The sequence below is a fragment of the Perna viridis genome, chromosome 1 (assembly GCF_037379345.1).
Source record: "Perna viridis isolate PV_CMFRI_1.1 ecotype Kerala chromosome 1, ASM3737934v1, whole genome shotgun sequence".
NCBI lineage: Eukaryota > Metazoa > Mollusca > Bivalvia > Mytilida > Mytilidae > Perna > Perna viridis.
The window spans coordinates 44,908,145-44,926,404 of record NC_142445.1 but is presented as its reverse complement, the minus strand read 5'-3'; the positions used below and the strand labels follow the sequence as shown (position 1 = coordinate 44,926,404).

Below are 18,260 nucleotides of genomic sequence, written 5' to 3'. Positions count from 1 at the left end.
GCGTATATTACTTATGCGGGCGCGTCCGGGCGTATATAAGTAGGACCAAAAACCTGACTTTATACATTCGAATCTTTACCTTACTCACCGCGTTGAGGACATTTATTTGGTTAATATCTGTAAAAATATTTATATTTGTGATATGATTTATGATACGATAAACAAAATATAAATAGTGAAATAAACTTAGAGGAATATTGTTAGCTTGAAGTATGTAGAAAAGAAACACTATAAGCTTCGGTAAAAATCAAAGCCACCTTTTCAACTCCCTGACATAACGTATACATTTTTACAAATAAAATAATATATACCTGGTAATCAAATATTTTTGAAGCAGTCTTTGAGCATATATATAGCGGCAACCCTTTTGCTGTAAATGTGTTCATTGAAGATTTATGAGTGGCCATGGGCTGACACTTTCATCCCGATAGGGTTGTTGTCTCTTTGACATACATAAAATGTAATACCTATTCTCGTCATATTTATTGTAAAAAAGCGGGGGCATATGGCCACATATAATACATTCGTGATGTGTGTCTTTCTTAAAAAAGTGTGCCAAGTTTGCCTCTGAAAGTCTTAATTGACTGATTCTTTTAGATGATTTCAAAATTTACTTTAGACGAAATTTCCTAACAATTAATATTTGACAAACTTGAAGAAAGAGCTAATGTTTTGATTAAAGCTTTGTAAAATGTTGGATCTCCTTTTCGTTCAATTTTAAATAAGAAGCAGAAACTGCACGTTCACCATTCCAGTTGTAAAACTTCCCAAATACGAACCAGATTGTCTATAATTCTTAGAAAATCCACTTTGACGAGGCAGAATCATCAAGTACCTTATTCAAAGCATGAGTTTTTGACAGTGTATCGATAATTGTATTTTTTCATCTGGATCATCAGACTTAAAACAGGAGAAAAATATATTCATGACCATTACTTGCAAATATGGCAGATGAAAATACACGATTGAACTGTTTCTGAATTCGAGGATAATATTTAATATGAATGCAATCTAGGCATGTGCTAGCTTTTCCACCTCTAACTTTTGATGTGCATTCAGTTATTTCTTAAGCAGACTATATCTAAATTACAGAATATATGGTTTTATTTTTTTCTATGTGGTCTACTTTTAAAATCATTTCTTTGAATTTTAGTTACTTAATATAGAAAATTTGTTAGCTGTGAACAGAGGTGGGTCCGATTATTTCCAATGTAATTGATTAAATTACAATTACTTTGTCACATGTATGAATAAATTATCTTAATGATTACAGCATTTCTGAAAGTAATTGATTAAATTAATTATTACATTGGCAAGTAATCAGGATAACATTAATAACTATGAATTAACTGAAAGGTTTGGAACATTTTGTTTATTCTATTTTTTTTTTCATAATCCTTAAATTCTTTGAATTAAATAACAGGTAGTATTATATTTTAAAGTAGAAAATCAACCTTCACCAATTTGTTAAATCACATAGATCTATCTATAAAATATATACAAATTCAATATAACAAATTTGTGACTTTTACTTGGATTTTTAAGAACCATTGCACTTGATTCATATACAGTCTGTGAAAGATATTATGATTGAAAACGAGGTTTGAATTCTGGGTTATCTATTTGGAATAGTTAGTTTAAATTAGTGTTGCGCAATCGGTTGAAAAATACCAACCGATTATCGCGATCATAATCATGCAGTTAGGGTCAACTGACCGATTATCGATTACTATCGGTTTGCCATTTATATATTTCCTGTACTAAAAGGAATCAAAATTTAAAATTCTTATAGCACAACTCCTTGGGAAGAGTTTACAATTTTCTAAAATAAAAGTTTTTTTTTCAAAGTTGAATATATCTAAGTCGGTGATCGTTCCTTGTTAAATGAATTGTAGCAAAATATCAGTTCCTATAACCTCTTATATAACTGGAAAAGTAATAAGTAAATAGACTTTAGGTTTGCATTTTCTTCATTCATATGTCTGTTAATATGACAAATCAATTATACACACATTTGTCGAAGTGCTTGTCTATTTTGAGACTTTTTTCGTTTTCTTTTCGGAGGTTACCATGATGAGTTCTAAATTTATAGTATTTCTTGCCGAAATTATTGCTCTTGGAATTATTAACAGTTTTGATAGTTACAGATATTGATAATTGAGTCCTTATGATGAATTTCACATAAATTAACGTAATTGCCAACTAATTTTCCAAAAATGGACATTTGACTTATTACATTCTTTCCAGTGTGGGACTTTGAATTTTATTGACCCTCCGACACTAAAAGTGTTGTTGAATTTTTATATCCTTTTTATGGATATATTGTAGGTTATAATGGGTCAGTTCTTTTGATAGAACAGATTGAGCATATTGTGTTTCCAAAATGTAGTTTGTAGTTATAATATATCATGAGAGTAAAATTATAAAATTACATCCCATCATTTATGGCCAGAGAAGACAGAAGACATTCTTATCACATTTCCCTACCCCCCCCCCCCCCCCCAAAAAAAAAAAACAAAAAAAAAAAAAAAAAAAACACGACCACAACAACAACAACCACAAACGCATATAGGTCGGACAGCGAAAACAAAACGTCTATGAATTATATATATAGACTAAAATCTGAAGACAACACAGCACCGCATATGGTCAATGCATAGAAAACACTGTTAAAAGCATAAAGCTGAGCAGAATATATCAAATTAGGGAAAATCTAAACTGAGAGAAAAAATATATAAGATTTCATCTACTCAAAGTACTTGAAGGCGACTTCATGTAAAATAAAGTAAAAATAAATATTACCAAGCTTTTTAATTAGTGAGACATGTAGAATTTATTTAGTGTTAAGATCGGGGAGGCATCCGTCTTATATCTTTACCATCAATATTCCTTTTCCGGTCAACGTGCATTGTGAAATGAGCGAACACAAAATTACAAAATGGTACGAAAACGCATCATATAATTCAAACAATTGAGAAGAAAACCCACAAGAGTGTTATTGACCTAGCACTGAGTAACATAAAATTCAAATAAGCCAAAGCAACACAGTTACTACTTAGTATTTATACAAAATATGTCGGGTAATTACCGCAGGCACCAATGGCAATGGCAATGAATGCTGTGCAGAGCCCTTAAATGCCTGTTCATTATAAGAATAAGGAAAGCTGTTTATTTTTTCTATCATTTATGGAATTTAAATGAATTGCAGATTTGCAATTTCCAGTATTTACCAGCCTTTGAGAAATAATGTTATTTCATGTCTATTCCACAATGCTAGGATGTTTAGATCAGTGTCTGGATTGGTTCCTCTGTATATCCACCAGCAGGACAAGACTTCATAGTAACCATAAATAGCCCATATCATATTGATATAATGATACTTTTTGTTGTATGTTTTATACTATACCATTCACATAGTTAATTTTAAGGTACAGTTAATAGAATGATTATATTACATATATAAACGTATGAATGCCATTTGAAGTAAAACAGTGTTAAGTTAAAAATTGTTCATTGCTTGGCTTTTGATGGATGACTCTCATTGGCAATCATACAACATCTCCTATTTTTATATTAAACATATATATGCCATATACATTTGTACATGAGTCCAGTGACTATCAATTTTCATCTCAATATCTACTTGTCAACTCTTTTCCTACAGTGATGTATTTACCAGGATGTTTTATTATTATACACTATTCACATTAGTATATACAAGTAACAGTGTGTGTAGGATTCAAGTTTGAGTATGTAGCCTCTGCTTCCCCTTCCAGGTACACTACACTCGGCAACTTTTGTTTCTCTAACACATAAGTCAGAGTTTTAAATCTGTGTTAGTCTGTGAAACACTGTCTCGGTTGGACTTTTTCACAGTGAAATGTGAGTGTTACAACCACCCATCTGGGACATCTTATATTCCGGTTGTTAATTGTAAATGGAGTATCACTGACCTGGGTATGAAATTCACCCAGCGCAGTGCAGTTAATCTCATTGATCTCTGTCAACAATATGGACATTAGTACCCGAGCTTTCAGGTCACTGACCTCCAAAAGTCATTGGGGACCCCTTAAAATCACAACAGGGGAGTCCGCGGGACTTGTGAAAATTCTTAATTCAAGCGCCGAAATTGTTACTAGTAACACAAGTCCAGTTTTAATTTAAGCCGTTGACACAATAAAATAGTGGTTGAGACGAATAGTGCGATATATATAACATATCGTTAACATATAATATTAACGATTGACAAATATAACGTGAAAATCATAGAAAAAGACATCGTTGATACATACTTCGTTACTGTCCTGTATTGAGTTATACTTACTGTATTTTGGTGTGTATTATGTGCACATTTTTAGATAGAAATTATTTCCAGAACATGGGGGTGCATATTATGCGTCAATATATAAGAATTGGCCACGAAATTAAAGATTTTGGTAATAGAAGAGACATTGCGTAATATAAACAAACAAAATGGAAGTGAAATGTCCAGCTTTGGTAAGGAATTGTGGTTTGTTATGGTCCGAGATGATTTTACGTCAAATTGTCCGGAATATATAAGCTGATTACATCATTTTTGTAAACATTTGGGTGCCATATTTTGACCATCTTATTCAATCATCAAAGCTAGCTAATGTTTCCAAGACTGGTGTGGTTCTTAATCGCATTTTTCAAAATATACTAAAATGAAGCTGCCATTATACTGTTTTTAAGCTCCTGATTTTATATGCACTAAGTGGATATTGATGCTTTTTCTGCTCATAAGTATGCAGGACCCAGTTGATAATACAGCCATTTACACTCTCTTTGGGAGTGTATTAAATACCAGATGAGCATTTTCCGTTAACTTATGTATAGTTCTAAAGATGATAAAATATTAGTTGTATCATTTTGGGATCTGACTGAAAGATTTTAGTTTTGGTTTAAAATATACCAGTTTGTCCTTCTTCAAAAGGGAAAAAAGTGTGTGTCGTGCAAAGAAGAAAACATAGGTCTAATTTTTTTGCTTCAGTTTAAAAGTCATTTGAAGAATCATATTCTGTAAAGCCTCTTGGTCATCATAGTTTTATCTTTACTTTTCAGAAGCCAATTCTATTACATGGTCATGAGCGATCAATCACATGCATAAAATACAACAGAGAAGGAGATCTGATTTTTTCAAGTGCTAAGGATAACCAACCAAATGTATGGTATTCTTTGAATGGAGAGCGATTGGGGTCATTCAGAGGTCACAATGGAGCTGTGTGGGGTATTGATGTTAATTGTATCCTTGCTGAATGATCAATAAATAATTATATTAATTGTCTGTTTTGCCAGACCTCAACTTTCAGTTTAATGTGATTTTATTAGTAAAACTTTGTAAAAATTCCCATTGCAGGCTGATTTCAAAGAGGTAGAGTCAATAAGACTAAAAATTACTTTAGATGGTGTATGTCTCTTACAAAATAATCATTGCAGACTGATTTCAAAGAGGTAAATGTAGAGTTAGTAAGATAGTCAAAATAAAAAAAAAATATTCTTTAGATGAAAGTATTTGTTGAAGTAATGTTTCTAAACAGTAAAATTTGATTACCAATATCCTTATTTGCCTTCACAAAATTTTAAAAGTTTTGGTAGATATAGTTGCTTAAAAATTATAAATTTCTGTGAAATGTATGACAATACCTTTTTATTTTCAAACCATATTTTTATGAAACTGAAGTCTCTGCATAGTGAGTTTAAGGTATTTTACCCATTGTTTACTTCAGAGATTGGGAAGAACATGCACCATATGCAATTGGAACTTCATTACAAAAAATGGTGCAACAAGCCATGGTAATCAAGAGCCTTAGTGTGCCTTATAAATATATAAATTTGGTAGACCTTAATGAGCATATTCCTTAAATTTAACATCTGAAGACAATTGTAACAACTCTCCAGTTATCAAGGTTTTTGGTCGATATCAATGACAAAATTTAAGAAGCCATGCTTTTATCTATAAATTTATAAAATCTTTATGCCATCTACATACATGTGTTTATTGAAATTTGATGAAACTAACCAGAGACCATTTTAACTTATCATGAATATTTATTTGCAGTTTGATAAAAGTAGACTTGATTTTTTTCCTTAAATACAAATTAGGGGACACAACTCGTGTTATGACAGCTTCTGCAGATAATACTTGTAAAATATGGGACTGTGAAACAGGTAAGATTTTTAGCGTTACAAATTAGCATACAAAGCAATTTGTTGGGTGGGAGAGTGCTACAAGGGACTAATGAAAAGAAGGTAAGGGCTGTAACTTTTTAATTTTTTTTACCTAGATCTGAGATCTTTGGCATGTTCATGTATCACTATAAAATGTTATAATAAAAATGATGACATTCAGTTGACCTCCACTTTACCCCTTGGTCAAATTTTATATGACTGCAAAAAAACGTTTGGCTGTATAATGGCATTATGTCATAGTCGTTGGTATCATCATTGCCAAGCATTTTCATTTTGTCCAGACTTTAATTTCACTATGAGTGAATGGATGACTTCAAAATTGCACAAGAAGGTACCATACTTCAAAAAGAAGGCTGTGATTGAGTTTTAAAATTTGTTCTGGAAAAGTTTAGGAATGAGGGGCAAAAAATGGATGAAAAATGCATTTTCTTTATATCCAGACAATAACTTGACTATTAGTGATAGGATCTCTTTGAAATAGTACCAGGAAGTGCCATACCACAAAAGAAAGGCATGGATTGTTTTTTGGGTGGTGACTTGAACTGTTTGGAATTAAGTTTTAAAAAAAGAAGTTAGAAATAAGGATTTTCATTATGTCCAGAGGTTATCGAATATAAACTATAGGTAAATGTTTTTATACCCATCGGAAACAAAGCTTAGGAGTATATAGGAATCACCCTATCTGTCTCTCCACATTCCTTGTAAGCCCAACTCCTTAGTCGCATAAGGGATTTTGATGAAATTTTATAAGATTGAATGTGCATGAAGGAATATAAATACTGTCAGCATATTCCAAAAGGGAGATAATCCAAATTTTATGTTTTACATGTTATAATCTTGTAAGCACAACTCCTCTTAAACTACTGAAGGGATTTTGATGAAATTTTATAGTAAAGTTGAATATGATATATAGATGTGCATGATGTAATATAAAAAAATACTGTTGGGTGACTCCAAAGGGAGATAATCCAAATTGAGGGTTTTACATATTAAACCTTTTAAGTGTTACAGCTGCTTCACCACTCAAGGGATTTTCATATAATTTATAGGAAGGTTTGGAACCATATTTAGATGTGCATAAAGGAACACAATTACTGTCAGAGGACTCCAAAGGGAGATAATCCATATTAATGGCTTTACGTGTTTAAATCTACTAAGCCCAACTCCTCTTAAATTACTCAAAAAATTTTGATGTTATTTTTAAAAGAAGGTTTGGTATCATATGTAGATGTGCATGAAGGAATATTACTCTTGGATGAATCCAAAAGGAGATAAATCCAAAAGAAAAATATGTGCCTTACCCTCTGTCCCTTTTATGTTTTACTGGAACAGCCCTTAAAGTTTTATCCTGTGTCAAATATTTAATCACAATGAATACTCAGAGTTATATTAAGCTTGAATGGTGTCTCCAACTTTTCAAAGTTTGATCTCTGTGGTCTTATCAAGTTGACCCTGCAAAGTATTTTATTAGTATTGGAATGATAAATTTCATTGTAAGTTTTTATAATATATTTATGTATCTTTTAAATGTTGTTTTCTTCAGGCAAAATGCTGTCTAATATAGAAACAAGAACAGCTGTTAGAGCCTGTAACTTCTCATTTAGTGGTAGATATATTATGTATACTACAGATAAAACTATGGGTCATCCATGTGAGATATACATCCATGATATTAATAACACTAGTAAGTTACAAATTATATTGTATTCTTTGTTTATGTAAAGATCATTTTAAGTTTCATTATTTAAATGCTTGAAGTACTTGTAGACTCATTGTCAACTAATCATAGTTTTCAAATTGTAATATGGTAAAACCTTGGTAAATCGAACTCCAAGAGACCATTCAAATGTGTTGAAGTTCTCGGTAGTTTGAGAAATTTCTGGTATTTTTTATTCTAGTCTGAGTTTGACTTTATTGCTAGAAATTGCTTACTTCCTGCAAAGTTTTGTCAGTTCTTGGATATTTTTTTCATTTGCAACTGTTAAGAAAGTAAGTTTCATTAAGTTTGTTTACATGATGAGAAGCAAAATCATTGTTTTGTAAAACAATGTGATATTTCAATACTGAACTGTAATTAGTCAGAACTGTTGGTTATTTGGTACCTGCCTGCTGTAATTTGATACATTCTGTAATAGTATTGTGTATTATGACATACAAACTTAAACAATGATTTACAGCTGAACCTGTGATGGTGATACCTATACCTGACAAGAAAATCACAGCAGCATTATGGGGACCGTTTGAAGAATATATAGTAACAGGTCATGAGGATGGGGAAATCTGTCACTATGATGTCAAGGTAAAGTATTGTGGAAGTGGACTGGTTTCTTATTCTTAGTACTTGTTTATAGAGTTGTTGTTCAAATTTAAAAAAAGAAATTCTTCATTAAGTCATTTATGATAATACTGATAAGATACTTCCTGCAAATAAAGTTGATGGGAAATATTGGAATTACCATGTCTGTTTGTCTGTCCATACAGCTTGTACTTGTAAATGCAAACTATTCTATGGATTTTGATTAAAAATGTTAGAAAGTATTAGGCTTCATATATACATTATAGTCAGAAGATTTGATAAGTTAGGGTTTACTTGTAAGGATAGTTCCTCCTAAATCATTTGTCATATTAAAACTATCATTAGTTTAAGTGTAGAAGAGGAGACATTTTTTTAGTCCTTATAAAAGTTATCTATTTTTATACAACCACAAAAAAAATGTATAATTTGTTGTATAATTTGGTGAAGGTTTTTTTATTTCTAGCAGCAATTTTGTTGATGTGGTCCCTATACAATTTGTTTCTTGACAAAAATGTATATTAAAAGATTCTGTCGTAAAAGGGAGGTTAGGATTGATTTTGGGTGATAAGGCTTTAACCATTTAGGAAATTGCCAAAAAACAAAAATCTGTCTAGTTTTTAGCTCACCTGGTCAAAGGCCAAGTGAGCTTATGCCATCACTTGGCGTTAATTGTTGTGGACGAATTTTAAAAAATCTTCTTCTCTGAAACTATTAGACTGGCAGGTTTTAAACTTGGCATGATTGTTCCTTGTGGTGTTCTGCACAAAATGAAAATCCATGAAAAAAACATGGCTACCATTACTAAAAATAGAACATAGGGTCAGACATTTGACAATTAAGTTGATTTTAACTTAGCCTGTCTCATTCCTCAAGTTTTTCAAATAAGCAAATGGTTAATGAGGTGAGCGATTCAGGCTCTCTTGAGCCTCTAGTTAGACAATAATTTGTATAGCTATGTATGATTTATAAAGACATTGTATTTCACAAGATTCCATTCCATAAAATACAAATCATGTTATGGCCCTTTCTGCATAGGAATTAGGGACCAAAAACAACTAGTATTCTGAAACTATAATTGCTTATTTTTTTTACTAATTTCAATGAGGTTTGATGTAAGAAACATGGAACAAGTTTTGGGTAAATTTTATATTTCCCGGCTCAATTCTTACATATATGTACAAATGAAACCTTCCATGTTCCTTTCAGAGAAGTAAAAAATATTTAATTGCAATGTAAATCTGCAATTAGAACTTGTTTATACAGTGAAACTTCTCCAAACCGGACCCTTAGAAAACCGGTCTTCCCTTCAAACTGGCCGTTTTCAAAAGTCATGGCTGATATACCTTAAAACCTGTGTGTTTTGTCTTCAATAGACTGTCAGCCCCCTAAAACGGTACATCGGCCAATTTTTCACAGTTTTAGTTACATATTTCATATAAAAACAACCTCTCAATTCTGGCCGCCCAGTTATTGTTCACCTGTAATAAATTTGTCAACAAAACTGTAATGATTACGTTATATTACATAATTAATAATTCATTCATTGATCGGTTTGCATTTCATCAGTGGACAGATGATAATTGAAGGGGACAGTAGTTCAAACAACAAATTTAATCCAGACATTACATTTTGTCACTGGTTGGCTGTTAATTGGTATGTTCACAGGTCAGGCAACCCGTGTCATTTAATAGTACGATCTTTACAATCTTTTAACTCTCAATTAATGTGACCTGTACCCTAGCCAAAACGACATAGGAGTGAAATTATTAGACTTTGTTGACATGTAATTTATGACAATACAAATAATTAATTACATGTACCATCAATAGCCCTTTGATCTTTAATACACATTCTTTCAAAACCGTGAACATTATTTTGTCAGCAGTACCGTTTGTAAAATCAAATCATTTACAAATGATGCAAGCTTTTGAAATGTAATAAAAGGCCCAAAGTTTTGAATTGGCATTAATCATGTCTCGACCAACAAACTGACAAGGTGTAGGGTTATAGAACACATTAATTGAAACAGCTCTTAGAATGCATCGCTATTTTTCACAAAACCGGCCACCCCTATAAACCGGCCATTTTTTCTTGTACCAATGGTGGCCGGTATGGAGAAGTTTCACTGTATTTGAAAATAGCTATCCTAATTCAGAACTGTTTTAAGCTTGAATGTTGTGGCCATACTTGAGCAAATGGTTTAGAAATCAAAATGCACCTCTGCTTCCTTATTAGTTAAGTTAATTACTTCTCACAATGCTCTTAATTCTTCTTTTCAAGACTGGTGAGAAGTCAAACTTTTGCAGAATTCACACAAAAGCCATAAATGATTTACAGTTTTCTCAAGACATGTCGATGGTAATTGCTGCCTCAAAAGATCATACAGCTAAGGTTGGTATTTCACCTTGCTCTTTTACCTGTAACAGACTTTACCTGGTCTTATTTAGCTACAGACTTCATGATTAAAAAAAAAGAAAGTGATAGATTTTTTTCAGGTTACCCACCAGACTTACCACATTCCATCAACTTCCCATCTTCAAAAATAAAGAAGTGACACAGGCTAGTTTGTCCTGTTATTCTAAATTAAACACTCAAACCTATCAACTGTTAGGGAGTGAAATTATCCCATTAGAAGGGGAATATGATTTTTTTAAATATACCACTGCAAACATTTTTGGGTTGTAAAATGGTTTGGTGCTGTCATTATCTGCATTGTCTGTTGGCATGTGCTATATTCTAAAGTATATGTATGAGTCATTGAATCTGTATGAAATTCATTCACCAGAGCCTTGCTTGTCGAAGTCTTTTTTCAACTCAGTTTTCCACTAATAAAATTCCTTGAAATTGAATATTTTAGGAAAACTTGTGGATTTGAGGAAAATATTAGTCTTGAGATTTTTTATGAAACCCAGGCCAGGTACTGTTCATCGGAAGACAAGTTATGATTCATTTTCTATGCTCTTGTCACCAACTAGTCAGCTTTTGTCTACATCATTTTGTAACAAACAGTTTTCCAAACTTTCCCCTCAGAATAAATATTGTGTACCAACAGGTTCAGTTCTGAGACTTTAGCTGGTTATTTTACTTATCAATGATTTAAGCTTAGGTGTCATTTAGGCCAAAACAAATTAATTCTGTGTGTGATGTCAGTGCGCACATTGAAATTGCACATTTTTCTGCGAAAACAAACAAGAAAAGTCTTCCTGAATATGAGTTTTATTTTTCTGTCATTGTTTGCTGTTTAATTTGCGTCAAAAGGAAGAAAATTTGAGTGCTTGAACCAATTGATTTTGCGTCGTTCCAATCAAGATCAGCTGATTAAAAACATGGTGCAGCATTCAGATTTTCACTTTTACAAACAATCTTTGAGGCATCAAAATGAATAAAACCCTTATCACAGTAAGATTAGAGAAAAAAACGAGGGAAGTACTTGATTGTGCAAAGAGGGTGGGAAATGTGAGAAATAAAGAAAAAATCTCAAGGCATAAAAGAAAGCAAAAAAAAAAAGAGCTTATCCAAAATTTCACTTCTTGTTTGTTTTGTATTACAGAACCTACTCAGATTTTTGTTAAATTTTGAGTTTGTTTCAACAGAAATTAATGAAAATTTATTTAAAATTATTTAAACTTCAAATGCCATTAAAAATACATGAAACATATGGTTGGATTAGAGGAAAAAATCTTTTTTCTCTAATCTTTATAGGTTTAGATTCAAAATACAGAGTACTTTGCAATTTTCATAGACAATAAACATAAGCTCTTATGAGCTCTTGAACCGACAAACATAACATTTACAGTCATACATAATCATGCAGGTAAGTAGAACACGACATACATATACACACAGAAGACATTTAGACAAACATAAAAACAAATAATTATATCAGTCAGTACTATCACATGAGAATATAAGCAGTTGAAGCATACAAACACTAAAAAAAATATTACTACTACTAGCTAAAGAATAAAATAATAAGCAGATAAGGAATAAAGCTATCGTGCAACTAAAACAAAGTAACTAAAAAATAACAATAAAACTGAACCAAAATAAAAAAAAGTCTAGTATGTGTGGTTGGTATGCTGCATCAGTAAGAAAGTTTTAGTCTGATTTTTTGCATACAAGACAAGAACATTCTTTACCATTCCAGAAAGATAATTGACTTTAAAACTGATTAAAATTTGAAATTTTCCTGAAAGATTCTGGTAATGAATTCCAAAGAGCAGGTGCAGCATACCTGAAAGATCTCTTATCATAGCTAGTAGTTTTTACACTTGGAATCTGCAATAAATTTGTGTATCTAAAATTATACATTTGATAAGACAGGAGGTGCTAAATTATTAAGTATTTTAGATATTTCTATTGCCATTGATCTTGTTCTTTTTATATAAATTGTTGGCATTTTTGCTTTGATTGAAAGATCTTCATATGTTGAAATATAGTCTTCAGAAACAAATTTTAGAGCCCTTTCCTGTATTTTTTCAATTTTTTGAGTATCACCTTCTGAACAAAAATGCCATGATAGTGGGCAAAAGTTTAAATTTTACTGTATAAATGTGTGAAATATCGTTAGTCTATTTAATTTGCTAAAGTTTTTACCTATTCTTTTTAAAATATTTAACTGCTGCACTGCCTTTTTACATAAATTCTGTATATGGAAATTAAAATATAGTTTAAAGTCTATGTCTATTCCTAATAATTTTACAGTTTCATCACAGCTTATTTTTGCAGATCCAATATTAAAAGTGGGTGTTTTATCAAAAGTCTTTTTTTTCAACAGCTATGGCCTGAAACTTTTCAGGATTTGCCTGCATACAATTAAAGTGAAACAAGTTTATCAAAATAGTACTTTCTGATTGTAGTACATCTATTACTTCATTAAAATTTGGCGAACGAAAAGATAATGTGTTGTCATCAGCATAGTTGTATAAATATCCTTATTGAATAAAATAGAAAATATCATTTATAAACACGTTGAACAGCAAAGGAATTGATCCTTGCGGAACCCCCTTTTGAATTTTTGCCCAGCTACTGACACACGAGTCAATCTTTATCTGTTGCTTACGCCCTGAAAAATATTATAATAACATGTCAGTAGACGTTTTGGTGAGACCATATGCTGATAACTTACAAATTAAAATATCATTTGGCAGACAGTCAAATGCCTTTGACAGGTCCATAAGAATGGCTGCCACATATTCATTATTATCTAACACCTGTTTCCAGTCTTCTAATAACCTTAATAATGTTGCTTGGCAACCATGGCCTTTTCGAAATACACATAAAAATTTATTAAAAATAGTTTCAAAGAAAGTAGACAACTGTTCAGCTAAAACTTTTTCGAATATTTTTGATGGAATAGGTAGTAAACTGACTGGTCTGTAGTTGCATGTAGTGTATGTGCACATTCAAAGGAGTAACCTCTCATCAGTACTAAGTAGCATTTAAAACTATCCATAAATGAATTTGAAGTCAGTTTTGTTAAACATTTGGAATTTAACTTCCAACTTCACACATACTTGACATTTATTAAAAAAATATACATTGTATTAAACAAAAGCAAAACATTGGCTTAACAGATACAAAATACACATCTTAGTACTATACATACATGTACATACACATTCACATGCATATTCACTCCATAACCTTCCATATTCTTTTCTATAAATTTTGAATGAAATTCAGGGGTCATGTCAAGGAAACCACATATCATACAAAGAAACAGTCCTTAAAATTTCCTCATACCCTCCTACATACCAAAAAAAAAGTTGACATTGAACAAAGAATAAAATTGTTTTGTCCTTACCGAAAAATTGATTTTTAGGCAAATGACTCTTCTTTGATACTTTAGAGAAAGATATTCATGACTTTTAGAGATTTTCAAAATGATTTATTGAATAATGATATTACACCATCTTAAACATAACTAAATACATTAGATAAATGGAACAAAACAAAGATTGTCATAACAGAGTTAATCATGTCTTAAAATAAGACGAGAAATTCATCATAGGAACCATTCAAGGTGTAAGAATCTTGGAAAAAGCAAAAAGACAATCTGTAAAAATTGCTTTCAAGAATTAATTTACTGTTGAAAATCATGTGAGCAGCTAGATTAAATACAGAAGAAGGCATTTTAAAATAAAATTTGTTATATATTGTTTCTTCTCCTGTCCAGTTTTAATGTGGCATACCGAAATCTGGCTTATGTGTCGTGTCATTTAAGAGGTAAATATCATGTCACTTTTGTGGATATGTTTTTTTTCTTTTCCCTATACATCTATTTTATTGTAAGTATTTATGTTGTTTCAGTTATTTGATACTAATAGTTTACAACTAATGAAGACATACAAAACAGAGAGACCTGTCAATTCTGCCTCCATCAGTCCTAATCTGGAACATGTGAGTACAAAAAAAAAACCAAATAATTAATGCAACTCAAGATTCAAAATTCAAAAGACACTGCTATGTAGAGAAACAGTATAAAAATGAGAAAGACATCAAGTTTTAGGTAGGTGTGTAATGAGCAATATTATACTCCTTAACCCCTCCATTGATTTTAAAGAAAATTGATAGTAGATATGGCACCTTATGTAGATGTGTATAAAGGAAGATACATTGTCAGATGCTTCTGGGTAGATATATCCCAAGTTAAGGGTTTTCACATTCCAACATGTTTGAATAGCATCAACTCTTAAACCACTAGAAGAACTTTGTGCTGTAGGAGTTTTTACAGAATGTTTGTTGGATCTTGCAAGGGAAGATAATCTAATCGGAGGTTTGATCCAAATACAGCAGTACTTGTGCCAAACTTGCTAAACTAACAAAATAATCTCGTTTTTAGAAAAATAAGGTTTTGATAATGACAAAAAATTTAATATGAAGTAAAAAATGTCTGATTATTTCTGCTAATGAAAAACAAGGTTCTAGTCTAAGCCAGTTAGACTTTAATTAGTAAAATATTGGATAAGTAGAGGGTCACTCACTCACTTTTTCTCTATCCTTTCTTATCTATTAAGATTTTACTTAATATACTCATTATTATACTTAGACAAAACAAAATTATGACCTAATTAACTTCACTGAGAGGTCCTAAAAATGTCTTGTTTTTGTACATGCATGGAATATTTACAGGTTGTACTAGGTGGTGGTCAGGAAGCATCTATGGTAACAACAACATCAACTCGTGTAGGCAAATTTGATGCAAGGTTTTTCAGTTTAGTATTTGAAGAAGAATTTGGCAGAGTCAAAGGTCATTTTGGTCCAATTAATTGTGTTGCATTTCATCCAGATGGTAAAAGGTAGGTTTTTATGTCATTAATTCACTTGTAAATAAAAAGATTAAAATACTCATAGGCTTACCTGTTTTTTTTATTCAGGCTTGCTTATTTAACCTACACACTTATCCTGTATGGCTGATTGTGATTGGAGGATCAAGTCAATTCATTTGATAACTAAGTGGTTTACTCAAAATAAATAGGCAAGATTTTCTTAATTGTGGAATTTTTACATGCAGGGTGATTATTAAACAAATATCTTATAAATGTCTAATTGATGTTAATATTCTGAATTCGCAACTGATAGTTTTGGTAATACTGCAGAGGTGTTTACATTTTTGGATTTTCACTACAAATTAAGAAATATGGATTTTGATTCTGAAAAGGTCTGCATGAAATTGTGCTACAAGGTTTTCTACCAAAAAAGTGTTGTTAAATTTAACAGGTTTTGGCCCTCATGTTTGAAGAATAAATATTTTCTTAAACTATGTAGGAATTTATTTTGTCTAATAGTAAATTTAATGGCCTTTGACCCCTTTCATTGTAGTCAGATTCACCAATATTCACAATCAGATGGAGAACTTTCATTGTAGTCAGATTCTAATATTTTTCAAACAATTATTCACAATCCAGATGGAGAACTGTATCAAGTTTAAATGTTGTTTCCACACTTGTCCCATGTTTTCAGGGTTCTACTTGACAGAAACCAGTGAGACATTTTATAGTGGAATTTATGTTAGAATGTTGTAGATTATTGAGGGGTATATACAATGTATTATGGTAAATAATACTGAATATTTAATAGAGATTTGTGTGACCTCTATTCGGTGAACATCACATTTTAGGTTGCATTTTTATATGCCTGTCTGACTAGACAGGACCTGTTATGGTAGAACTGTGTCTGTCTGTCCATCGTTCTAAGTTTGCACAATAACTCAAAAATTTTTGTTAATCTTTTGTAATTATTTTCTTTCTTTTGATATAAGCTCCGATTTTCATAAATTTCTGCTTTTTCATTTAATTAGTTATGGGACTTGGTACAAAAAGTGGGTGATTTTATGTTCTCAGACTTTTACTTTAAAATATTTGCAGCAATGTCAATGAAACTATGTAAACTTCCTTAGCAAATTTCTGATTTCACGATTTAGAGTTATGGGACTTTGTTCATAAAAAGGGGGAATTTAGTTTTAAGACTACAACTCTGTTTTTTTTTGCTTTGTTTTTGTTTTAATTAATGTAAGGTCCTTTTCAATTTTTATACATTTAGTCAAATAATTAATCACAATCAAATTCAGAGCTGTATCAAGGTTGAATTTTGTGTCCATACTGTGAAAGCACTATTGTTCGTGGGGTACCAATTTTCATGGTTTTTGTGGGTAGACCAAACCACAAAATTTGGTTCTCAACATATAAGAGATTTCCATTGATATGTATACTGAAAACATTAAAACCAACCACAAACTTGTGTTTCTTCCCTGATCCACAAATTACAGTAGTTTTACATTATTTGCTAATTATGGTCATGTTCCACCTCTGCAGGCATATCTAGCTGCACTATGTGAAGCATTTTTCATTCTTATTTTAAAACTGTTAGTCTTCATGTTTGATTTGACGCTGTGAATTGTACATTTCTAGTATTGTTAGATCTTTCAAATGTCCAACATTGTGTTTAGTGGGTCTTGTAAATGGTAACATTTATTATGCGGATGATTTTAGCTTTGGTATTAAACTTCAATATGTGAATTTGTATCTAAACTTGTATGTTCATATTTCTTGTTGGATAAGTATGATATGATTTGAATTAAGTGGGGATATTCTTGATACAGAATTGCCTGCAACCTTTTTATATCTTTTCATATCCACCAGTAATTTTGAACAATGGCATTGTAATGTAATGTCATTTTTGTTCATGATTCATTACTATCCTTTTAACCATGTCAAATCTTGCCCTTAGGATCCTGAAATTTTGGAAATGGGAATCTAAGAAAAATGGATGTCAGGCTGTTATTCTGTTATTTGCCCAATTTTGCCAAAACTTTACACTAAATTAACAAACTTTTGAAAACAAAGGGAGTCCAACCCTTGACCCCTTCTCTCAGATCTTGCACTTCTTTGCTAAAGAATGAACATTTTTCAAAACATTATAATTTTCAAAGTTAATTTTTTTTATAGATATTTAGGGATGCTTGAATGCTTCAATTACCTTTGATGGTTATCTAATGTATGTAATGATGGAAGCTTGGTACTTTTCTTAACCAGACTTGTCTAAAGGGATTATTCTGACTTTGTGTGTTATTTTCTTTTTCAGTTACAGCAGTGGTGGAGAAGATGGTTACGTCAGAGTGCATTATTTTGATCCAAGTTACTTTGATTTTAAACTTGACTATTAAAGCTTGAAAAGACTGTGAACTCCCACCATCTAATTTATAATGAGGACCTTTGACAAAAATAAAATAATGAACTGGAGATTTCTTCTT

General features: G+C 31.4%; 1 protein-coding gene across 2 annotated transcripts; it reads left to right on the top strand.

Moving 5' to 3' along the window:
- Positions 1-2,849: 2,849 nt before the first annotated feature.
- On the top strand, positions 2,850-18,249 carry LOC148628943 (eukaryotic translation initiation factor 3 subunit I-like). 2 transcript variants are annotated; one of them, XM_088541276.1, is made up of 9 exons: positions 2,850-2,941; positions 5,083-5,263; positions 6,124-6,189; positions 7,754-7,894; positions 8,388-8,509; positions 10,787-10,897; positions 14,819-14,908; positions 15,641-15,807; positions 18,092-18,249. In XM_088541276.1, the coding sequence occupies exons 1-9, from the start codon at positions 2,939-2,941 to the stop codon at positions 18,171-18,173; spliced, it is 963 nt and encodes a 320-aa protein (XP_088397402.1). In that variant the 5' UTR covers positions 2,850-2,938; the 3' UTR covers positions 18,174-18,249. The 2 variants fall into 2 exon arrangements, with proteins under 2 accessions (XP_088397402.1, XP_088397397.1); XM_088541271.1 differs by lacking the exons at positions 2,850-2,941; positions 5,083-5,263 and adding an exon at positions 5,747-5,814 and having other exon boundaries at positions 6,080-6,189.
- The last annotated feature ends 11 nt before the right edge of the window (positions 18,250-18,260 follow it).

What these genes read in the sequence shown, in the direction of transcription:
- LOC148628943 (XM_088541276.1), top strand. An exon ending in GTGGGGTATTGATGTTAATT is followed by an intron (nt 5,264 to 6,123) that starts GTATCCTTGCTG and finishes AATACAAATTAG; the next exon opens with GGGACACAACTCGTGTTATG. An exon ending in TTTCATCCAGATGGTAAAAG is followed by an intron (nt 15,808 to 18,091) that starts GTAGGTTTTTAT and finishes TTTCTTTTTCAG; the next exon opens with TTACAGCAGTGGTGGAGAAG.